The 24380-nt window shown below is 50.1% G+C and overlaps 1 protein-coding gene across 4 annotated transcripts in view; it reads left to right on the plus strand.

Moving 5' to 3' along the window:
* The window catches only part of SSH1 (slingshot protein phosphatase 1), a 35808-nt gene extending 11900 nt beyond the window's left edge, over positions 1-23908 (plus strand). Inside the window, exons 1-14 of one of the 4 annotated variants that reach the window (XM_030460864.1) lie at positions 1979-2024; positions 3502-3605; positions 5465-5529; positions 6322-6443; positions 8518-8586; positions 9005-9070; positions 10352-10546; positions 10805-10898; positions 12214-12342; positions 13911-13957; positions 15329-15475; positions 16074-16274; positions 18056-18662; positions 19148-23875. In XM_030460864.1, coding sequence (XP_030316724.1) covers positions 3521-3605; positions 5465-5529; positions 6322-6443; positions 8518-8586; positions 9005-9070; positions 10352-10546; positions 10805-10898; positions 12214-12342; positions 13911-13957; positions 15329-15475; positions 16074-16274; positions 18056-18662; positions 19148-20428 — 3108 coding nt within the window. In that variant the 5' untranslated portion in view covers positions 1979-2024; positions 3502-3520 and the 3' untranslated portion in view covers positions 20429-23875. Of the gene's footprint in view, positions 1-1978; positions 2025-3501; positions 3606-5464; positions 5530-6321; positions 6444-8517; positions 8587-9004; positions 9071-10351; positions 10547-10804; positions 10899-12213; positions 12343-13910; positions 13958-15328; positions 15476-16073; positions 16275-18055; positions 18663-18741; positions 18926-19147 lie in introns of those variants that run through there. The other 3 variants (XM_030460863.1, XM_030460867.1, XM_030460865.1) reach the window with 3 other exon arrangements.
* Positions 23909-24380: the final 472 nt, after the last annotated feature.

Consider the following 24380-nt stretch of genomic DNA (forward strand, 5'->3'; position numbering starts at 1 on the left):
CTGGTCAGGATTCTTGGAAGGGCATCCAGGGAACGGGTGGTTTCTGTTGGGCAAACAGGGAACAGAGAGCTGCTTCTCCCTCTGGTTGTGCTGGTGGTACTGGTGAGGCACAAGCGTGGTGTTAGGGAATATGCCTGGAGAAGGAATTAGTCAGGGGGTTAGTAAGAAGCAAGTCTTCAGTGAATTTGGGTCTAGCCAGCCACAAAGAAATAAATCCCAAGCCAACTGAAAGACTTTCTTGTCCTGCAGGAGCTCAGTAACTCACGAGTCACGCTGAAAATCAACCCCTGGGGTGGCTGTGTGGTCATTGGAAGGGGACAGCCAATGCCTTGGTCAGATCTGTGTTACAGGGGTGGTGAGCAGAGTCTGAATGGTAAAGAAACCAACTGGCAGTGGGTGAGAGGATGCTTTTTCCCCAGTCCTGTCCCAGGGAACAGGGACTTTGTGGGCTGGGTGGTTGCTGCTGGAGCATGCGGGGGGGAAGCAAACAAACAAACAAGTCTGGAGGAGGGAAATGCTTAGCTGAGCCTCAGCTGGTTCCCCCCCTCCTGAATGGCTCTCTTTCATCAGGATATGTTGGGACAAGTGCTTTTTCAAGGCAGGATATCAGTGGAAGACACAGTGTTCTGTAGAAGTCATCCAGTTCCTGGGCAGCAGCAGCAGCAGCCGCGAGTCTCCTGCTCCGCATGGAATAAACGCTCAACCTTTTCCTTCTTTTCTTTTCCTTTTGCCTTTTGATGGCTTCAGAAGCAAAAGGATGTGAGCTTTACGGCTAGTTATGAATCTTTTTGAATTTACTGACTTCTGTCTGACTCTTGGGCCAGCACAATGCTTCTGCTGTTCAAAGAAACCCCGTCCAAATTAGTATGTATAAGCCACTTGTTTTTATGCTGCTAACAAATGCTGCTTACAGGGCATTTATCACTGCTGCTGAGGGTCAAAAGTTGGGGATGTTCTTTCAGGATGGGATTTTGCTGTTCTTTAGGAGTTTTTGGTTGTTTTTTTTTTTTTAAAAAGCCCGGAGTTTTAGCTGTTTGCTGGAACTGCAGGATTTAAGAGGCTTTTTAAAAACGGGGGTGGAATATTGTGCCTTGGCTTTTTACTTTTGTTATTCTGGCTTTGGGAGCAGCTGGAGGAGTGATGGAGAGCAGAGAGTGTTCCTGGAGTGGAGATCAGGGGTGGTGCTGGGTGCTGGGGCTGTTTCAGCTGGGTGTAAAGGTTTTGCAGGGTGCTGGGGTGCCTTCCCTCTGCAGGGCTCTCTGTGGGGTGTGTGGAAATGGGAGCTACTGGGGGAACTGGGGAGGGATGGGCATGGCTGGCTGCACTTCCTGAGGTCAGTGCCCAAGTTAGGAAACAGATGTTTAAATTAAAACAGAAATCTTGCTCTCGACAGGTTCTTTGGCTTTTGGGTTTGTTTCTAAGCAAATGAATGCACAGTGACAAAAACTTTGCTGTGTGGGTTGTCCTTTTCCTGCAGTCGCTTTCTGCTCCTGCAACTGGGAATATTCTGCTTTGTTGTGGAAGATTTCCTGACTGCAGGGCAGGGGAATGTCAGGCGAGATGAACCTTCAGAGCAGGAGTTACCAATGCCTGTGGGAAGGGACTCTGCCTCTTCCAAGGTTTTTCCTGCTATACAAATCCCAATCAGGGTTTTAATAGGGACAAATATGACTTTCCTGAAGACATATTTCCCCAGATTATTGGGAGAGGAGCACTGTGTATTATTTCCTGGTGCATTATCCACCCTTTCCCCTCCTCTTGGCTGAAAAACCCAGCTGGGTTTGCATGGGGCTGCTGTGCCTATAGCTGGATGTCCCATACAGCCTGCTGGGGTCAGGGCTTTTGTGTAACTTCTGGCCTTTTTCTGACTGTTTTCCTGTGAGATCTGGTGTGTGAAGGAAGCCAGACTCTTCCTGGCTCTCTTCTGGAATGAACCAAATTCCCATTTGCAGAAACTCTCCCCAGGAGCCAGCGTTTGGGATCCCCAGCTCCCGTTCAGACCCAGCTTGCTAGAGAAGTGAGTGGTGAGTGCTGGAATACTGTGGGAGTGTAAATGGAGACAATCTTGTTTTAATTAGAGTGCAGTTGGCCTGCTGGCTTTTTATTGATCTGATGTATGACTCGTGGAGCCTGGAACTTAGGAGGAAATTTTAGTTCTCTTTCTAAAAGCAGCTGAAACCACAAATTTCAACCTGATCCAGATTCTTTCTGGGAAATTTGCACCGTGAAGATTCAGTTGAAAAGTCAGAAAGCTTTTCCTGGCTGTGTTCTCAGAGAAGGGAGGATCTGAGCTTGCATCAAAAGCTGCAAAGCCGTGAAACTCATGTCTGGCTTCACAAAAAGGCAGAGGTAGAACGGAGCATTCGGGTTCACTGCTGCCCAAAGGCAAAGACCCCGCATAAAGTGCAGAAAAGGTGAGTGCTGGGAGTAGTAAATCCTGTGGGATCTCTTTCCATAGCATGAGTAACTCCCATGCAGCAGTCTCCTAATGGAGATTCTCTATTTAGTGGATGGCAGAGAGTAATTAATGATGATCTATGTGTGGAGGTGTAGGGCGGCAGCGAGTTGGGCTTTGGGACAAGGAATGTCTCTTGTGATGTTTGGAGTGGTGGAGGGAATGCAGTGTAAGCAATTGCTGTGGCAACTAAAAGGTAGCTGAGGAGATGGTGATTTTGCAGCCTTTTGGGAAATGGGAGCTTCACCACTCACATCCCAGCCTGGTTCTGCTCTGCTGGGGAGCTCATTATGGGACTCTGTCATTAGGCTGGTGCTGGGGCTCTCTGTAACTACTGCTTTTCTTCAGCCTTCTCTTTAGTTACTTCTGAGGCCTCTGGGGTGTTTGGCTCTGTGGAAATAACACTCTGCATTTGCCCAGACTGTGTCCTGCCTTCTTATCGTTCTTATTTTCCAGCAGGGCTGTTTGCAGCCAGGGCAAAGCGAGATCTTTGCTGTTGTGTCACTTGTGTTTTATCCCCTGAGGTTTCAGTGCAGTTTCCTTTCTCTTGTGATGTGCAGGTTTCATCTGCCCTCCCTTCCTCTTTGAATCTACAGACAGTTTATGGGTGCATGTTCTTGTTTTTGCATTCCAGAGTCTCAGGAACTGAAATTAGTAGGAACTGATTGACTCGGGACCCGATCTGCAGCCACTTTACAGGTCTAAGCCTGTAAAAAAAAAAAAAATTCCTACCCTCTGCTGTTTTTAAGTTGCAGAATTTGATAATCAAATGATAAAGTCATTTCAACCCATGACAGCTCAGGCAAGTATCTCCTGCAATGGCCAAGTCATAAAATGCTGGTGGAAAATGACACATGAATAATCCATGAATAATCCTGGAGCCGTGCCGTGCCACTGGCAGGAGCAGACTGTGGGAACAGCTTCTCAGGGCAAAAACCCTGCTCTGCTTTAGTCAGGGGAAGCCCTTCCCCAGGCATACAGACCTGAACATGTGTTTTTGCTGATCATTCCCTTTCAGCTGACTTCCTCTGTCATTTGTTTTCCAGCCTGAGCGAGAGCTTTTTCATGGTGAAGGGTGCAGCCCTTTTCTTACAGCAAGGCAACAGCTCCCAGGGCCAGCGAAGTCTCCAGCATCCTCACAAACATGCAGGTAGTGGATTCCATCACCTCCTGAGATTCTTTTTCCCCCCCTTTGCTCATCACACACGTGGGAGGGTGGGTGACCCCTCTAATTGTCATTAGTGTCTTGTTTTACAACCTGCTGAGTTCAAACCGAGTTTCCAGCCCACTGGGTTTGAATGGGACCCCAAGAGCACTGAGGTTTTGTTGAAATTTCTGTCATTATCTCAGAACTGTGACTGGGCTGGGACTCCATTCTCTGCAGACATTCTTCAGGCCAGGCAGCCTGCTGAGCCCAGGGGTCTGTGCTGAATGTGTGTCCCCAGCCACAGAGGAAGAAATGTCACTTCTGCTTCCCAGTGATTTGTCCTTGCCTTCCCCTTTGGCCTGTGGGGGGGAGAATTGGATGGGCTGAGCCCCAGGGCTCTAGCTCCTCTTCTGGAGTGACTGATGTCCTGATTCAGGGACTTTTCTCCAGGTGCTCTCCCAGCCTCCAGTAAGCTGGAGCTTGGGATTTCGGGTGCCAGCTGACACCAGGTGTTCTTCTGAAACCACCTCTTGCTTCTTTTGTTCCATGTTGCTGGTGAGAGCAAGGAACATTTTTATAAGATTTGGGTCTCTGGGTAGACACACATTGCTCAGCTCCTCATGTCCCCTTTCCTGGATCCAGGAAAATCCCCTTTTCCAGGTGACTCATCACATTCTGACCTATGACACGTTCCTATGCAAAGTGCTCTAGGTGGCCCTGCTCTGGCAGGGGGGGTTGGACTAGATGATCTTTCGAGGTCCCTTCCGACCCCAAGGATTCTATGATGATTCTATGATAAGAGTTTATGATGGTTTCAGATCAGACTCTTCCCCCTCCCCCAGTCCTACCCAGTGTCCCAAACTGGTTGGAAGAAATGGCAGGGAGCTGTTGGGTGAACACCAGGACTGATGAGCAGACAGGGAGGTCAGGCAGGTGGATTCTACTTTCCCAGTGTTTTCCTGGCTTCTGTCTCTGACAGTGCTGGAATAAGTGATCCCTGGGAAGGAAGGAATAAGCTCATCAGGGCATTTTGAGAGCAGGAGCACGTGGGCAAGGCACAGTGTGGTTCTGTGTGTCTGCTGCTTAGTAAACACTCCAGGCACAAAGAGGGGGTTGGAATGCCAAGCTTGGCTTTGGCTTTCTTTAATTGTCAGCAGTTCCTTATACCCAGCAAGCATCCTACAGAAGGAATTTTATCTGGTATGGAAAGTTAGGAGTGCATTACCAAGTCAACAGATGGGAACTTGGTTTGTTTTCTGGTGGATTCCTTGTTCCTTTTGCTTGCTCTCCCCAAACACTAATCTACCTTCAAAGGATCCATCACCCAAAGCAGTCTGCTCCTACAGCCCTTCCTCTGCTCAGATACACCCTCCCTTAGGCCAGTGGGGCTGACCCCACAATTCTGGGTCTGTTTCTCAGTTTTTCTTTTCTCTTTTGTCTCTTTTTTTTTTTTTCCAACTAGAATTGTTCCTCTTGCCCCCTCCTCTCCTCCCCTCAGTGCTTGTATCTTTAGAATCATAGAATTTTCAGGCTTGGAAGGGACCTTTAAGATCATCTAACTTCTTCTCTGAGAAGCTGTGACAGGAAAGTGTCACCTTTTTGTGCCACTCAGACACAGTTGATTTCCATGTATTTGGTGGCTTCCAAATACCATATGGCCAAGTTGTCACCCAGCCAGGTAGTGCTCACCCAAGCAGCTCCCTTCTGGGAGTAATCTCTGGGATTACAAAGTTAATTGGCCTCCTGTACATGGTTTTTTGTTTTGTTTTTTTACTTAGAAGCATCCAGTTTCATTAAAGGTCAGGACTCTGCTGGCTGTTGGAGCAGTGAGTGAGGGACCCTTTCTGCTTCTCTCCCTGCAGGTGATTTGCCCCAGCACCTCCAGGTGATGATCAACCTCCTTCGTTGTGAGGACAGGATCAAACTGGTGAGCAAAGATCCCTTTTCCTCCTCTCCTTTCAGGTGGAAGCATCTGAACCAGGCCAGGGGAGGCTCACAAAAAGCATTGGCAAATCCAAGGTTTCAGAGCCAGCTTAACTCTGTGCTGGTTGCCAGCCCTCCCACCTTTTCCTGCCCATTTCTGCCCTGGTCCTTACACCCAGGTAATGAGGTGGGTCTGAAAACTGAGCTGCCTGAAGGGTATTTATTTTTATTAAGTTTAATTTTCTAATCACCTGACAAACACTAATCCTGGAGCAGAGGATGCTGATGCCATTGGGCATTAAGTCAGCCTTGAAACTGCATCCAAATGGGGCTGGGCTTTCTTTTCAAGAATCTGCAGAGCCTACAGAAGTCACTGCAGAGAAGTCTCAGTTGTCCCCTCCAGTGTCCCCCTGAGACATTTCAGAGTGGTGACAGTGGTGACTTTTGGGGGACAGAATCCTCTGAACCTGCCTCTATCACCAGATCACTGCATGACCAATATCTTTACCACCCTTTTAGCTGAGCCTCTCTAGGATGAATCTTCCAGTTGGATTTCCTAGTGTTTCTCTGAACTGGGAGAGGTTCTCAGGGCTCTTCTCCCCACCCATTGCCAGGTCAAGCTGGAAACTGCCCTTACTGGGAAGTCCCAGCTCCTTCTGGGGCTCCATCCCTCCCCGTGTCAAACACTGCAGCTGAACAAAGCTTTGGGGTGCAATTACACCTTAAATAAAGAATCTGGGGCAGCAGTGAGCACCCCAGAGGGACTGTTTTTCAGAGGCTGATGACCTTCTTGCAGGCTGTACGTTTGGAGAGCGTGTGGACAGAGCGGGTGCGGTACATGGTGGTTGTGTACAGCAGTGGGAGGCAGGACACAGAGGAGAACATCCTGCTGGGGGTGGATTTCTCCAGCAAGGAGAGGTATGTCTGGGGCAAGGCTGGGCTGGGGAAGCAGGCAAGGCAGGCAGGCTGGGCTCCCTGGGAAGCCTGTCAACACCAGGCTGTCCCCAAGCAGACAGGTAGCTGCAAATCCGAGCAAGAGGAAGGATGCCTGGAGGTTTTTTGCACAGAGAGGATGAGTTATTTGTTTAATTTTTGCCCCAGAAAGCTTTTGGAATCCTCGGGCAGTTGTGGGGAGGGTGTTCCCATGTAGGGCTGTGGCATCCACCTCACCTGTGGCCGTTCTGCTCACTCTGGAATGCTCTTGCAGAGACATTGGCAAAACTGGAATTTATTCTGTCTGCCAGACTTGAAGTCTGGGGATGGGGTGAAGCAATGGAGCTGGGCTTAGGGGGGTAGCTGAGTTGCCTCATAACATCAAAAAAAACCCAGCCCTACGAAAAGTACCTCCAAAACCAACAAACAAATGTGTCAGTAATGAGCTGTTGCTTTTGTCTAACTGATAAGAGCACATAATATTTGGGAAGGCAAATAAAATATTTTGTTATCACAGACCCTCTCACAGAATTCCAGCTCTCAGTGAGCCAACCAAGGCAGAAAAGCTCTTGGCTCAGGGAGACAGGGCTGGTTTGGCAGAGCTGGAGTTAGAAGTCAGAGCTCCCAGCCTGTTCTCTCTGTTCTCTGATGGTTGAGCTGTGCTGGTGCAGCCAGTGTGAGCTGTGTTTGCTTTTTGTGGTTGTTTCCATCACTGTAAGTGGAAGGGGGAAGCTTTGGTACTGCAGTGAGACCTGGAGGGAAACTCCAAGCAGTGCCCTCCTAATGAGATTATTGTCCTTGGCTTTGATGCTGCCTCTTTTATCTGCTGTTCAATTACTGCTGGTGGGGTTCAGGAGGAAATCCTAATTCCTAATGGAGCATCTCCTCCTGGGACACTCCACAAGGTTTGCTGTGTCAGCTTCACATCTCAAACAGCCTCCCAGTCCTCCTTCTGATCAGGAATGCAAGAGGAAAGGTGCAAAAGTCAGGACAAATCCCCCCTAGCTCTATGCTTAGCTGCTCTTTCTGTTGCTGTCTTACCCCTGAAAGCCAAAGTTTTTGTTAATTTAAGGGTAAGTCTGATGCCTGAAGAAGTCAGTTGGCATCAGTGACTCCATGGAGTGGCTCCCTGGCTCTGTGTTGGGGTTGGAATGTCACTGCTGAGCTGGAAGTGCTCTGACTGCTGGCAGTTTGACCACTGAGGCACTTTGCTGCATTTTATTCCTTCTACATGTGTTTAATAAAAACCACTTTTTTTTCTTGCAAGGCTCTAACGTGCACATTGGCCACATGTGTGTTCAAACTGGCTTGTCAGAGCCTTTGATCTGTTGTGGGAAGCAGCTGAAGTCTTTTGAGAAAAAAGCAAGGAAAAGAACAAAACCAAACCTGCATTCTGTGCTCGCTGGCTGTTGCTCTATGCATCCCAATTCCCTTTAAAACCTCATCACAGTACCTTAATTACTTACCAGCTGAAAGTTGCTGATCCCCAGTGCAGTTTCCTTGCCAGATTGCATCTCTGAAAGTGTTCTTTTGGGTTAGGTAAACTAATTAAAAAATCTGCTTTTGTCTTTGCCCCCAGCTGGAGTGATGAAGTGCAAATGGAACACCCAAGCCTTGGAGAGGCCCCTTGGGTCCCCTTTGGGAAGGGCAGGCAGCAGCTCTGCCACCTCCTGGCCTTTGCTTCACTTTTAGGCAGCTCAACCTCTGCAGCCAGATCCCTGCCATCTGCTCCTCTGTCCTGTGCTTCCAGAGGGAGAGTTGATGGGGCAAATCCTGGGGTGATAACTGAAGAAATTCTGGAGGAGTTGGGAATTTGGACTCTTGCTTTCTGGAATATTTCTCCAGCCCTGTGGAGCAGGCAGCAAATGATGCCAGAGCAGAGCTTCAGCCTTCTGCTGCTGGTCTTTGTGTCATGCATTTGATGGCCTGAGATATTGCCAGGAATCACTAGAGCAAGGCTTGAGGGTTTTAAAAATTAAAGAGTATTAATTATTTAGGCTGCTGGCATGACTGAGTTGTGGCCTATATTTAACATCCTCTGTTACAACCTCTCTTCCAGTAAAAGCTGCACTATTGGGATGGTTCTTCGGCTGTGGAGTGATACTAAAATCCATCTTGATGGTGATGGGTAAGAAACCACATTAAAAGGATAAATGTCAATATTCTTCCCTGCTTGGGGGCTGCTCTAGGAGGAATTCTCTGTCACCTTGCAAACCAAGTCCCAATTTTGGCTTTGTGGCTGCAGTCCTCCTACTCAGACAGCGAGTTGTCCTCAGACTGCTGGGTGGAACCTCTGATAGGCACTGAATGTTCCCTGAAATCCTCAGGGGTGGAGCAGTCAGTGCCAGGAGGGGGTCTGGTGGCCATTCCTCTTTGCCAGGATGGTGGAAAATCAGTGCTACAAATTCTGACCCCTGATTCTTTTTGACTGGGAGTGCCCCTAGAGCTGCCTGGTGGTGGCTGTTTGTAGAGTGCAGCTCCTGATGCAGAGAAGAGCAGTTTCTGACTGGTTTTTTTCTTTTTTTTTCCTTTTTTTTCCCCTGTAGAGGCTTCAGTGTGAGCACAGCTGGCAGGATGCACATCTTCAAGCCAGTGTCAGTGCAAGCCATGTGGTACGTGTGTGAATGGGCTGTGCCTAGAGAGGAGCTGTCATTTCTGGGCATAAATTAAAAGGCAAATAAACAAACTGCATTTCAGCATTCTCCACGATGGGTATTTAGTGAAGTGCAGCAGAGCTGCTGCTCTCCTGTGTCAGCAGGCAGCAGTACCATGAGAACACTGCTCCAGAACCAGAACCAGAGAATGGTTTCTGGTCTGAAAGCCTTTGTTCAGAGCAGCCAGAAGGGGAAAGGCACTAGTGAGAGGAATAAACACTAAAAAACAACTTGGAATTCATCAGGCTGCAAACCCAGTCTTCCTCCTCTCCCCATGTTTTTCTAACTGGCTGAAGGAGGAGCCTGGGGACCATCCTGGTGCCATTCCCCGTGTTCTGCCTCGTTGCTGGGGTTCCTGCTCCAAAACTTTCTGTGCTGCCCTGGGTGCCTGTTCACCTTTCAGCTCCTGTCACCCCTCCCATGTTCAGGGATTCCAAAACACTGAAGCAGAGGTGGCTGAATCAGCAGGAGCTGTGCCAGCAAATTCCTCTTTGAAGAGGCTGCTACCCAGCACTGTGTAGAACAAATCCATCTCTTTTGGGCAGTTTGTTGGCTCCTCTTGGAGCCTTGAGACAGCCTTGTCCTTGCAGCATCTGACAGGGAGAAGATACAGATGTGGAGAAGGATGTTGTGCTGGGGATGATTTGGTAGAGGATCAAATGGAACTCTTGGTCTTGTCGTTTCTTCACGCAGCCCCTCCTGTTGGCAGCCTGAGATGTGGTTAATGCCTTCAGCACGATGACATCTTCTGAGCAGAGCCTTAAAAAAAAGGGGAAAAAAAAAAAAAAAAGAAGGGAGGAAGGAAAAAGTAATGCTAGAATTTGCAAAAACAAATGACCCAATCTGGGCCTTGTCCCTGGAGCATGTCAGGGGCCAAGAATGCTGGTAAATAGGCTTTTGACTCCTTGCTGAAGGTGGTTTGAAAACTGTCCATGTTCTTTATTTTCCTTTGGTCTGGCTTTAGGAGTTAGCTAATGGTCAGATCCCAGGGTGACTTGTGCCTTGTGCTTGCATGTTAATCAGAAGATTTCAGCCTCTGCCATCAGCCAGCTCTTGAAAAGGGCCTCCAAGGTGCAGTTTGTGCCCTCTTTGAACTCCCATACAACAAATCTGGAGCTCAGAAAACAAACAGTGACAAACGACACTGAAATCCCTTTTTCTTTGTGAAAATCTTTCAGCTCCTGCTCTGCCTGTTCCTGCTGCTCACATCTGCCCCAATTTTCTCCTCCAAACTTACAGGTCTGCTTTACAGATCCTCCATAAAGCCTGTGAAGTTGCAAGAAGGTACAACTACTTCCCTGGGGGGATGGCCTTGGTCTGGGCCACCTACTACGAGAGCTGCATCAGCTCAGACCAGAGCTGCATCAATGAGTGGAATGCAATGCAGGACCTGGAGTCCACCCGCCCCGACTCCCCAGCCCTCTTTGTTGACAAGTCAGTGCTGAATTTTATTAGAAAAAATTGCCTTGGCTCACCAGAGAAATCTCCCCTTCTCCCTTTTGTTCCTCTGGTGGTTCCTTTCCTTTCTTTTCCTAAACATCTTCAGCTGTTGGGTTTGTTGTTTGGTTTGTTTTTTGTTTTTTTCCCATTATTCTCCTAAAAATTGCTTTAAAGCCCAGTGTTCCCCACCACCCCTCTGTACAGGAAGAGTTCACTGCCAGCTTGGAGACATCTTCTCCTTTCCCTTTCCAGGCCAACTGAAAGGGAACGCACTGAACGGCTCATTAAAGCCAAACTCCGGAGCATCATGATGAGCAAAGACCTGGAAAATGTGACTTCTAAGGAGGTAAAGAGAAAAATTCCTGCTGGTTTTCTTCTTCCTGCTACACTGCATTTCCAGAGGGTGCTGCACTGGGGAAGAGACATCCTTTGCTCTTGGATGCCACTGGCTTTGCAGTGTGTTTTTCCAGCTGTTCTGTCAAGTCTCTGCTCTTTGGCTTTGCTGTGTTTCCCCAGCAGGAATATCAGGGTAATACCCACCTCAGAGTGCATTTCCCAAAACCTTAGTGACAGGGATGTGACTGTCACATGCAAAGTGCCTGTTCTGTGCCCAGGGAGTGGCAGCAGAGGTTGACACCTGCATTACAGTTGGCTGTAGGTTTGTCCAAGCAGTCAGTTTGCAGCCTTGGTGCTGGTGGCTGCAGAGGCACAGGCAGCACCCTCAGAAGGTGCAGTTGGTGGCTTGAGGCCTCACAGAGGTGTTTGATGAGTGTCCTGACCTAGGCTTTATTTTTTTTAATTTTCTTTGTTCCTGAAGAAGTGTCAGAGGGGCTTGCAGGCAATGTTTTGATGGGTGGGAAACCCATAGTTAGCTGATGCTAAGTTGGATCCATCCCAGAAGCTGATGTAAATACATTCAGCTGCAGTGCAGGCATATTCAGGACAAATGGAAATGGTTCTTTTGGGGTTGTTTTGTTGTTGTGGGTTGGTTTTTTGGTTTTTTTTTGAGAGAGAGAGGCTGTTAACCTCCAGGGCTCACCCTCCTAAAGCTTCACCCTTCAGGCTTCAGCTGGGCTCCTGTGTAACAGCATTGCTACAACTTGGAGGTGTAAGCTGAAACCTCCTCTGTCCATCCACATATTCTTCACCCTTCCCTGCAGTTGGGATGCTTTGATTTTGCTTCCCCTGGTTTTTTTTTTGTTGTGCTGCCTTGCACTGCACCTTCCTGAAGCTGAGGTGCAGCACGAGGCTGTGCCAGAGCATTTTAAAAAGGGAAAGTACTGGAAATCTCTCCCTTCCCCATCACTGCTGCCTTTACTCACTCCTTGCTTCTCCTGTATTTCATTTTTTGTTTTGTTAGCTGCTCTGCAAGGTCTTACTTCCATTTGTTCTTTCCTCTGGAGTTATTTTGAAGAAGCAGTTACCCCAAATCCATTTCTTTGTGCTGAGATGTTCTCTGCAGCTTTGTTTACAGATCTTCAGTTTGGGGGCTAAGATACTTGGAGAGAGCCCACATGGAGAAATTCCTGGTCTCCAACAGATCAATCCCTCTTGCTGTTTTTAATGAAGTACAGAAAAAGTGTTCTGCAGAGGAGTGCCAGCAAATGTTTCTGTTGAAGAGTTGTGATTCTAGGTGGCATCTTTTGTTTTCTCCCCTGCAGATACGAAACGAGCTGGAGAAGCACATGAACTGCAACTTGAAGGAATTCAAAGAATTTATAGACAATGAAATGCTGCTTATCCTGGGTCAGATGGACAAGCCTTCTCTGATTTTTGATCATTTATATCTGGTAAGTTGCTGTGGTAGGAGCTGTGGAGCAGCAGGAGGCTCAGTGGGAGTGAGCTGAGAAGTCTTTGGGCTCTGGGGAAGCTGAATTTTGTGTCAAGGCTGATTGATGGAGCAAGAGTCCAGTTCAGGAAGGATATCGAGGTCCTGGAGCAGGTCCAAAGGAGGGCAGCCAGGCTGGTGAAGGGACTCGAGCACAGACCCTATGAGGAGAGGCTGAGGGAGCTGGGGGTGTTGAGGCTGGAGAAGAGGAGGCTCAGGGGAGACCTCATCACTCTCTACAACTCCCTGAAAGGAGGTTGTAACCGGATGGATGTTGGTCTCTTTTGCCAGACGACTTTCAACAAGACAAGAGGGCAGGGTCTTAAGTTGTGCCAGGGGAAATTTAGGTTAGATATTAGAAAGAATTTCTTTCTGGAGAGGGTGATCAGGCATTGGAATGGGCTGCCCAGGGAAGTAGTGGATTCTCCGTGTCTGGAGATCTTTCCAAAGAGCCTGGATGTGGCACTGAGTGCCATGGGCTGGGAACCACGGGGGGAGTGGATCAAGGGTTGGACTTGAGGATCTCTGAGGTCCCTTCCAAGCCAGCCAGTTCTATGATTCTATGATTCTATGCAGAGCCACAGCTCTGCTCTCCCACCCTCTCTGCAGACCTGACTCCAGCACTGGAGAAGCCTCCAGTAGAGAAATCCTTCTTTTTTTTTTCTTTTTTGTAGCTGCATTCTTGTTTCTGGCACTTGGTGTAATGGTTCTTTCCTGGCAGGTTGCTCCTCTTTCAGGGCATACCATGGCACAGCTCAAGTTCTCTCTGTGCAGGCTCAGTTTCTATTTCTAGCAGTGATTTTAGTTTCAAGCCAAACAAAGGGGCTGGCTGTGGCCACTGCCCTGCTCTGACAGCCCTTTGCTCTTTGGTGGTGGTCACTCTGGTGCTGTTCTTCTCCACGGAGCCCACAAAGTTCTTTGCCATGGCCAGAGCTGTGGGCAGATGGTGACATCTGAGCTGGTCCAGTTTGGGCAGAGCAGGGGATGGGGTGTGTGTGTTTTCTCTAAGCTTTTGCCACTAGATGGTACTCCAAGCAAAACGGGGCTCTGCCATCTGGAACAAAGACTTGAGATGAACAGGGTTGTGCCCTTTATGCTTCAGTCTGGTTTGGTTTGTTTTCTTCTGGGGAGAGGAAGTGCTCATGTTTGAGGGCAAAACCTGTTTTTTAACCCCTTTTTAGCTTCCTGTTTTGCAGGTGGGGTTCCCAGGTGTAACCACCCTCAGAGCTTTTGGGTTTTGCCTCCTTTCTCATACACCTCTGGTCCCAGTCATGGTACTCACTTTCTTTCCCTGCACTGTTTATCTCTGGGGTTAACAATCCAGAGTGACTTGGGATGTGCTTGGTCTAGAACCATCTCCTTTGGTGAGGAGTCCTTGTCCCCTCCTTCAGGGCATCTCCATGCTGAGCTGCAGTGCTGCCACCTCGCTGGTTCAGATCCTGTTCCCATATTTTGGTGAGGTTGAGGAATTACAGGATTTAGGGAAGAGAGGTGGTCTTGGGCTCCTCTGAGACCTCTGTTTTGTTGCAGGGCTCGGAGTGGAATGCTTCCAACCTTGAGGAGCTGCAGGGCTCGGGGTGAGTACTGCACCTTCCAAGCACCATCCCTGGATGGTGCCTTTAATTTACATTTAGCTTTTAATTTACGTTTAGCTCTCTTGAGATGCCACGTGACATCTGTAAGCTGTGAGGATGAGTTTGGGCCCCTTCCCAGCCATGTTGGTAATTCACCATCAGGACCTGGCTCGAGAAACCCTTCCCTCCTTTCTGTCAACTACGTGTGGGGTGGAGATGACAAAACTTCTCCTTTTTGAGCTCTGAACCCCTTTTCTGTGTGCAGCAGCTGAGCATGAGATGGCCACAGATTCCTCTTGGGTCAGGTGTGAAGTCCTGCAGGCTGCAGAAAACAGCACAAAGTTTAAGGAGAACAAAACAAAACAAAAACCAAACCCCAAACCTCTACGTAAATGGAACAGAACTTCCTGTGGCTGAGCAATCCCCACCTCACCTGCCCAGACAGGCAGCTGCAGGGCTGTCTTTCAGCACACTCTCATCACCACACCACTCCTTGGCTTGATTTCCCTTCATGCTTTTTGGAGGAGCGAGAATGTTGTAGATAAATATTTTGCTGCTTGCCCAAGGCATCCACCAAGCCTGATGTGAGAAAAACATTGCTCAACAGCACGACTGAAAGTGTTTAATTTGGAGTCCTCGGGAGCAGATGTCTGAACATCTTTGAAGGAAGAAACCAAGCAGCACATTAATACTTTTGATGTATTGGGGAAGGCACTGAGTGTCTAAAAGTCAAAGCTGGACAAATTCTGAACCAAATATCCTGTGTCCTTGATTTGTCTGAGTGATAGGAGGTCATAAATCAACGTGGGCATTCGTTCTCCCTGGGTACATTGTAATCCCTGCTGTAATATTTGGCAGGGATCCCTGGGATGCCATGTGACTCACTTCATGCTTTTGGTCAGAAAAAGGAGAAAAAGAGAGTTTTGCAGCTTGAGCCTGCAGCTGAAAATTGTGATTCCTGATTCCCAGACAAATCACTTGCACCCCAAGTGTTTCTCTCCTTTCAGTGCCCCAGAAACTTCGTGGCACAGTGAGGAGTTTCTGGGGAGGTTACACAGGATAAAATCAGCTTCTCCCTCCTGTGCCCAAGGTGCTGCTGCTGGGAATGGGATGTGCCAGTGGTGAGGGATGGATGAGCAGGAAGCACATGGAACCTGTGTCACCACCTGTCCCCAGGGATCAGGATTGGGGCTGGAGACAAAACCTGACAGTTTGTGTTGTCTCAGAGTTTGTATCATGGAATGTCAGGTTGGAAGGGAGCTCAGGGATCATCCAACCCTCCTTGGTGGTACTACAGTTTATTTACGAGCTTCACGAGGTGTCCTATTCCCTCTGGTGACACTTCAGCTTGGTTTTTCCTTTTGTTCCTCACAGCATTGACTACATTTTGAACGTGACCAGGGAAATTGATAACTTTTTCCCTGGTTTGTTTGCCTATCACAACATCCGGGTGTATGATGAGGAGACAACAGACCTGCTGGCTCACTGGAACGAAGCCTACAACTTCATCAACAAGGCCAAGTAGGTGGGCTGGGAGCACACCAGAACCACAGCTTCTCAACACCTCTTGAGCCCAGATGGAGCTGGGCCCTCCCTGGGTCCCCAGCACCACCAGAGGAGGCAAACAAAGCTTTGGCATCACTGTTTGTGTCCCTGGAGCTTCCCCCTACCTTGTCTCTTCCTGTACAGACATTAACCTCTTCCCAGCCTATGATACCTTTTATTATTGTTATTATTTTGCTTTGCTTCCAAAAGGAAATGAGGACATTTCCTCTTCTCAAGGAGTTCTGGAAATGCTCCAGCTCTTGTGACCAGCCCCAGCTGTCTCTGCAGACAAGAGATGGTGACAGAACCCCTCAAACTCTCTCACACCCGGGTTGTTCCTGCTTGCCCCTCTCTCCAAACCTCGGGTGGGCAGGCAGGAGGCTCCATGGTGGTCTCTGAGGTGGCTGCATCCCCACCTTTCCTGCAGATCCATCCTTCTCATGGCCTGCTCAGCCCCAAACGTTCCTCAGGGGGACACGGTGCTCAGAGGGGGGGACACGGCTCTGCTAAAAGTTAACAAAAGGTGTCCTAACCAGACCCACCAGACTTATTTCCCTGTTTCCTCCTCCTGCAGGAAGAATCACTCCAAGTGCCTGGTGCACTGCAAGATGGGTGTCAGCCGCTCGGCCTCCACCGTCATCGCCTACGCCATGAAGGAGTTCGGGTGGTCCCTGGAGAAGGCCTACGGCTACGTGAAGCAGAAACGCAGCATTGCCAGGCCTAACGCCGGCTTCATGAGGCAGCTCCTGGAATATGAAGGGATTCTGGATGCCAGGTGAGGCAGGGGATGGATGGGTGGATGGATGTGGATGGATGGGTGGATGGATGTGGATGGATGGGTGGATGGATGTGGATGGATGGAGGCCACCTCTCCGGGTGTCATGGCGGACAACTGGGCCTCTGGGGGTTGCTGGTGAGGCAGGAGGTTCTGCTGGTGTTTTGCACACCTGTGTGACACCCAGTGATGCCAGGTGAGGCAGGGCATGCATGGATGGATGTGGATGGATGGATGGATGGATGGATGTGGATGGATGTGGATGGGTGGATGGATGTAGATGGATGGAGGCCACCTCTCCGGGTGTCATGGTGGACAACTGGGCCTCTGGGGGTTGCTGGTGAGGCAGGAGGTTTTGCTGGTGTCTTGCACACCTGTGTGACACCCAGTGATGCCAGGTGAGGCAGGGGATGCATGGATGGATGTGGATGGATGTGGATGGATGGGTGGATGGATGGATGTGGATGGATGGAGCTCGCTGGAGGTCACCTCTGGGTGTCATGGAGGACAAAAGGGTCTCCAGGGGTTGCTGGTGAGGCAGAAGGTTCTGCTGGTGTCTTGCACACCTGTGTGACACCCAAGGACACGGGGAGAGGTGCCATGGTCTGCAGGGTCCCGTTCAGAGGGCAGCTGCAGAAGCCTGGACTCATGGTGGTTTTTCTAAACCTTCTCCAGGCCAGGCCTCCCTGGATGGGAATCAGCTGTCTTCTAGATCTCCTCTGGTTTAATTCAGTGAGGGTTGCTGGGTGTTTGGGAAGCACACTCTGAGTTCCCAGCAGCAGAACATTGTTCTGGTTTTATGAGGCAGAACTGAGCTGGAGCCGTGTTGGAGGCAAATCCCTCCCTGACCGTGCCAGTCCCCGGGCTCTGTGACCACTGCTGCATCTCCCAGGGGTTTCTGGAGGCTCTGCTTGGCCTCTGCTCTGCTGGAGGGAACATTTCCCTCTGGTTCAGCAGGAGCTGTGCCAGGAGACGTGCAGAGGTGTTGGTACAGTCAGAGGGCTCTGTGCCCCTCTGCCCCGAGGTTCTCTTGCCATCCAGGGCACTCCTGGGAGGCTCCTGGATCCAGAGACAAAAGGGAACCAAACCAAGCACCAAACCCTGATGCTTGGGGTGGTTTTGCCAGGTGGGACTGTGTGGTTGGAGCCAGTGGTTCCAGGTTGTGGAAAAGGAGGTGAGGTGGGATAGGGAGGTGATCATCCCTCTGTGCTCAGCTCTGGTGAGGCTGCATCTTGAGTCCTGTGTTCAGCTCTGGGCACCTCACTATGAGGGACGGGGAAGTGCTGGAGGTGTCCAGAGCTCATGAAGAGCCTGGGGAAGAAATCCTGTGAGGAGCTGAGGAGCTGGGAGTGCTCAGTCTAGAGAAGAGGAGGGGAGAGGAGACCTGATGGCTCTGTGCATCTCCCTCAAGGGAGGTTGGAGGAGGAGGGAAACAGCCTCTACTCCTGAGGGATGGGATGGGAGCAGAGGGGATGGATGGAAGCTGTGCCAGGGGAGGGTCAGGCTGATGTTAGGAAATATTTTGTCACTAAGAGGGTTGTCAGGCATTGGGGTGGCCCAGGACAGTGGTGGAGTCACCATCCCTGGAGGCATTAAAAAGGCATCCTTAAGGACATGGTTTAGTAGTTGGTTATGGTGTTGGTCAAAGGTTGGACTGGATGATCTTGGAGATCTCTTCCAACCTAAAACATCCTGTGATTCTGTGGAAGGGATGAACATTCCTAGAGCTGAGCATCCCCCAGCTGACCAGCAGTGACTTGTGCCTTTGTCCTTTCCCCCAGCAAGCAACGCCACAACAAGCTGTGGAAGCAGCAGGCAGAGAGCAACCTCCCCCAGAACACAGATGGAACCACGGGCTCGGGCAGCTTCCTGCTGGAAAGCTTGGACATTGACCTGGAAAACCGCCTGGCAGAGCTGGACAGGGCTTCCCAGGCAGCGTTTCTGGACAACCGCGCCGTCCCCACCGTCCCCGTGGGCTTTGGTTACTGCTTCCAGCGCCTGTCGGACACGCTGCTGGAGAACAAGATCCCTGGGGACAGGGAGGGCTTTTTCCCCGTGGAAGAGCTGGAACGGGATGCTCTCGGGGAGCATGGTGCCTCACTGGTGAGACAACCTCCTCCTGCCGCTCCCCAGACAGCCAAAGGCCCCGAGACTGCGGAGCCACCGGCGGAGCTGAGCAGCTTCACTGAGAAGGAGGTGAAGAAGAAACTGGAGTTCAGCCCCAGGAAGGGCAGGATGGTGCTGGAGCCTGGGGAGGATGGTGTGCGGGAGGAACACCCGATGGAGAAGTGGAAGAGGCGTTTGTCCACGCACAAGGAGGAGAGCAGGCTCAATAGGGAGAACCTGAACAACAACAACAGCAAAAGGAGCTGCCCGGAGGATTTTGAGGTGCGTATGGAGGTGAAATGCAGGTGGTTAGCATGGTTGAGTTCTACTGCGAGTGAAACTGCTCTTCTCATCTTCATAGCACAGTTTCATTTGACTTGGATAAAGCCTTTCATTCCATGATGAGCTTCTTCCCTTTCGAAGTGCTTCTGAACATGGCTTTGCTTGCCCAGGCTATGGATTTAGATGCCAGAGAGAGAGAGTGCACACATGTGAGTGCCCCATAAGCTGCTTTGGGCAACTTGCTTGCATGGCCATCACTTGACATGGTAGGTATTCTTCCATGGAGGATACTGTCTGCTGGGAAAGTTCATGGCTTTTGTCTCTGCTGCAGGGCCTTAAGGGATTCATTTCAAATCTGCCTGGCTGTAAATAGACCACATCCTGTGGTCTCTGTGCTCTCTGCCTCTCGCTCTGCTGCTTGCTGCTGCCCTGTTCTCTGCACATTTATCTGTACCTGGTTTTGTTTTGGTATTTTTTTCTTGCAGCACGATGCCGTGTTTGGGATCCTCAGCAAGGTCAAACCTTCCTACCAGTCCTGCACTGACTGCATGTACTCCTCCTCAGCCAGTTTGTCTCCTGACTCCTTCGGGGAGCAGTGTGAGAAGCTGAACCCCGGCACGGCGCGACGCCCCGCCACCATCTGCACCCAACCAGCACTCCTCTCCCACATCAACTCCAGCCTGGGGGACCACCTGCCCAGCAAGGTGCTCACAGAGGAAGCCATCAGAACTAAAAATAACGAGGCTCCCCTTCCTCTGCCAGCAGGAACTGGTGCTTTGGAGGTGGGAGCTTGCAAATCTCTTGATCGGCACTGCAGCGTTTTGGAGAAAGGAAAAGATGCCCCCAAAACCCTGGCCAAAACTCTGCTGCCCAGGAGAAACTCACACTGTGAGAAGAGACTCCTTAACACAGAGGTGGTAAAAGAAGAGTCTCTAGCCAGAAAAGACAACAAACCTACCAAGGATCTGAAGTACTTGTTGTTCAGCAAAGACTTGGAAAAGCCAAGTGCAAACAGTTACTTGATGCAGCATCAGGAGTCGCTCATTCAGCTGCAGAAAGCGGGCTTGGTTAGGAAGCACACCAAGGAGCTGGAGAGGTTGAAAAGCCTGCCCTCAGACACCTCGGTGCTGCTCAGAGAGAACCCCCTGAGCAGGGTGGACTCAGGCATTGTGGAGGAAAGTGAGGATTTGATTGCACACCACAGCCTGGTGCCTCTTCTGGGAGCAGCACCCTTGATACCCCAGGAAGCAGAAAACACCGTGGAGAAGTTAGAGGTGAAGCGCGCCTTGGAGGGGATCTCTCCAAAAACCTCCATGCCCGTTGTCTGCCGCCTGGAACACACGAGCAGTTTCACCAAGGACTTCCTGAAAACCATCTGCTACACCCCCTCCTCCTCCAGGAGCTCCAACTTGACCCGGAGCTCCAGCAGTGACAGCATCCACAGCGTGCGGGGCAAGCCCGGCTTGGTGAAGCAGCGAACGCAGGAGATCGAGACCCGGCTGCGGCTGGCGGGCTTGACTGTGTCTTCTCCTCTGAAAAGGTCCAATTCCCTGGCCAAGCTGGGGTGTCTCGACTTGTCCTCTGAGGATTTATCAAGTGACATGGACGTGTCAACCATAACGGACTCCAAGGAGGCTGTTTCCAGCGAGTCTTCCGTGCTCTGCGAGCCGCAGCCCGCGCTGAGGAGCGCAGAGGTGGCCTCCAAACTGGCAGTGAAGTCACTGGTTGGAAACTTGAAGAACACACTTTGGATGGGCAAAAGTTGATGCCTTCTAGGGGGGGGGAAGTCGGGTGGATTTGGGGGTTTTTATGGCATTGATTCGTTGCACCAATACAGTTTTATCACCTGACCTGCAGTAGTTCATCTGACGCCACCTCTGCATCCCCTCCTTGTACTCTAAGTAAGGAGAAGAAACCCATAATGGGTCGTGGTGAATGGCACAAGGGAAACCAAAATGTATTGCATGGCTTAGAAGAGGACTTGGTGTGACTTTCCTGTTGTCCTGCAGGATGCTATCTCTAGTACTGTTTGCCAAGTATAATAATGTGGGTTTGCGTGTGTGTATATAGATAGATATTTGTCTCTATTTATCTATCTATATATATATAAAATGCTGAAATACTCTTTTTCAAAGACTCAAAAGAACTAGTCACAATTTTCATTACTTTTTTTTTACAGAACACACACAAGTCTCTGCTTAAAACAGGGCACATGTGGAAAAAATCCTTAAAATGGTGACATGACCACTACCTCTGTTCTCGCTGACTTTCAGTCTTGGTTTGTTGTTTGTTTGGGGTTGTTTGTTGTTGGGTTTTGGTTTTGTTTTTGGTTTTTTTACAAAAAAAAGGCTTTTCCCACAATACTTAACTGTTGCTTGAAGGTTTTCCCTTGATGTTAAGTGTAAAGACCTGGAGGAAGGTGGAGCCCGAGGTGTTGTGAGTGACCTCGGGGAGGCTGTTGAGCTGTGTCCGTGGTGCCTGTGACCTGCTGGTGTTCATCCATCCATCCATCCATCCCTCCATCCTCACAGGGTGACTTGGTGACTCTTCATAGCCCTGTGTTTGTCCTCAAGTGACACCCAGGCCATGTCACTGCCACCAGGTCCTGGGAGGAGGTGTCTTGTTCTCTTGGTGTTTGTGCTGTGGTTGTGGTTTGTGTTGTCCCTGTGCCAATGATGAGCCTGGCCAGGGAGTGACCTTAGTGAAGCTTTGTGTCAGGCTGTGTCAGTGTCGTGGATCCTGTGCTGGGGACCTTGCTTCCCCAGCTGGTTGGTGGCACACTGCTGAGGAGGGATGGCTCCTGGGGTCCCCAGATCCCCCTGGGCAGAGGGTGAACCTGTGTCTTTCCTAATCATTGATGTTGGGTTGAATGGTTCCTGAGTCCTGGGTTTGCCAGGAGCTGGGGAGCTGCTGGCCAAGCCCAGGGGGTTATTTACACTGGGTGACAGGAGGCTGGGTGGCCACAGAGCAGGGAGCTGGGGTGTACGTGTCCCAGCTCTTGCAGAGCTGTCACCAGGGGTGACAGAGGTGTAAATCTTGCTCTCAGGGGGTGCATCCCCCGGGGTGAGCAGTCTGACAGAAACACAGACTCAGTCCCAAGACAGAAGGATGGTGACTGTGAGATCTCCTCTGGGAGGGACACTGGTGTGACCCTTGGGGAGGACAGCAGGGCTGTGTGTCCTGCAGCAGCCAAGGAAGTGTGTCCCTTCCCACGCTGGAGGTTGGGCTCTCAGGGACTGCTCTCAGCTCCTCCTCTTGCTGTCCTGCTGTGGGAAGTGCTCAAAGCACAGCCCTTCACCCATGTTGGATGAAATGCACGTTTTCTTCAAAACTTTGGGGCAGGCAGCCAGGCCAGGGACTGCTCTGGCTGAGATGTGCTGGCCAAGAGCTTGAGAAGGGTGTAGGGGACCTGCTCCAAACCTTGGGGCTCCCTGAGTCCCATCTGAGACCCTGCTGGCTGCTTGTGCCTTGGGGAGGTGTCTTCAAGCAGCTCTGGGGGCAAAACAGCCCTTGGGGATCAGTGCTGGCAAAAAAAACCCAAAACTTTTGCTCATTCAGTGAGCCTGAGCTCTCCCACATTTTAGGTTCTCCATCCAAAGCCATTCCTACAAATCCCCTCCTGGAGGTGGAGGGGAGAGAGCAGGGCTGCAGCAGTGCTGACCCTGAATTAATCCCAAACCTGCAGTCCTGAGAAAGGGAGCCATGTGGTTTACTGCCCTAAACACCCAGAGTTTATTCTTTTTTTTCTTCCTTAAGCATCAGCCCCCACATTTTTCTCTGAAGTGTGAGGAACTGTAGGGACTGGCAATCAGTCAGTAAATGTCCCTCCTTAAAAAGCCCAAAACTTGCTGTAGGTGTTCAGCACGAGGCAGGCCTCCTGCTTCACCCCTGAGAGCTGCTTGGAAGCAAAAGCTGCTGCCTGAGGGGACCTTGGAAAAAGTGCACAAGCTTTTTTTTGCTTTTTTTTTGGGTTGGGTCACGTTCAGAGCAGGACTTGAAATGCTCCATCCTTGGTGCAAGTCCAGATCTGCAATACATTTCCTATATCAGAAAAATTCCATTAAGTGATGCAAGCAAACATGGATATTTCCTTCCTGCTTTCTTCAGTGCCTGCCAAGTTCTGCCATGGTCAAGCCCCTGCTCTCCATCAGCTGCTTTCCCCCCCCCATCCCTCAGCTCTCTCTGGACCACCCCCCTGGGCTCAGGGCTCTGTTGTCACGACACTGTCGGGATAGTGGTGTGGTTTAGTGGGGGTTGGTCTCAAAGCCAACGTTGTGCCATTTCCAAGGTTTTTTTGTAGCCAAACCTCAGATGCTTGCAGACTTCATTAGCTGTGTTGCATGAGAAGGTAGATGTGTTTGTCCTCCCCCTTGTATTGTAATTGTTCTTTTACAATTGAGTGCCTTAATAATAGTTTACAAATACTGTGTATTTATGCTGAGCTGTTTGACTCTGCTGGTTGCTGTTCATTTATTTGATCTTTTTTTTTTTTTTCTGGGGGGGGGGGTTTGGTGCTTTTGGTGTTCCTGGTGGCAGTGAGACCATTACTTCTCCTGCACATCACCCTCCTGGCCCCAGGGAGCTCAGTGCTGCCAACCCCTTCCCCTCTGCTCTCTGCAGAACCTAAGGGCTGTCCCGAGGCACTGGTGACAACTCTAAGGGCATGGTCATGGAATTCAACAAGTTCTTCTACAACTGGGGATGAGGCATCTCCTGGTGTCCCCTTTATCTCCACCTTGCTGCAAAAACAGGGGCAGGGGGTACCTGAGGGGTGTTTGGTCCCACTTTACTGGGTGTGAATCCACACCCAGTCCTGTTCTGCCAGAAAAAAAACCACCCAAAATGCACCAAACTAGCACCTTATTTCCAGCCCAGGCATTGCTGGGGTGTCCTAGCAGTAGCTCTGTCCTCCTGGGGGTCCTTTCCCTGCAGGTGGCCTTGGTTGTGTCCCTCTGTCCCCTGCTTTGGGGACACACAGCCCCAGAGAGGAGGAGTGGGTGAGTAAGGTGTAGCTGTTGCCCTGCATCACTGTACTCCCTGATAACAATGATCCTTTAATTCCATGGTGTTTCTTCGTTCTGGTTTTTGTATTGAAATCCACAGTATCTTTTGTACTGTACGTGTGCAGTAGAGGATGCATTATGCACTTTTTTTTTCTTTTTTTTTCTTTTTTACTTCTGTTTGTAAAAATGTACTGTATATTTTATGTGCTTCTGGTGAGAAAAATAAACTTTTGTTTTGCCTTTTACAAATCAGCTTTTCAGCAGTTTTGGAGGTGAGGAAGAGGCAGAAAGGAGACAACGAGCACGCGTCACCGGGGCATCAGCTGCTGTGTTCCCACTGTTCCCTGTCCCATTTTATCCCTTCCCAATGCTCTGGCTGCACTCCCCTTTTTTGGGGTCCTGGTTGTTCTCTGCCACCCTTGAAGGCCACATCAGGAGATGCCTTTGTCCCTCTGCATTGTGTCCTTGCTGTGTCTCAGCCCCCCTGAGCACTGCAGAAAAGCACCCGAGACAGCCCAGGCTCACTCACAGCGTTTTTAAGGGAAAAAAGGGAACAAACCAGAAATGCTCTCAGTTCCTGGGGGGGCAGCTCTGTAATTCTCTGCCTGATCTCTTCAGAGACCCCAGGCTGGGTTTGAGGAGGAGCTGTTGGTGTTTTGTTCCCCAGCCCCAAGCATGGAAAAGCATTTGCCTTGGAGAGGGCTTGGAGCAACGT

Source organism: Calypte anna, chromosome 15 (genome assembly GCF_003957555.1).
Source record: "Calypte anna isolate BGI_N300 chromosome 15, bCalAnn1_v1.p, whole genome shotgun sequence".
NCBI lineage: Eukaryota > Metazoa > Chordata > Aves > Apodiformes > Trochilidae > Calypte > Calypte anna.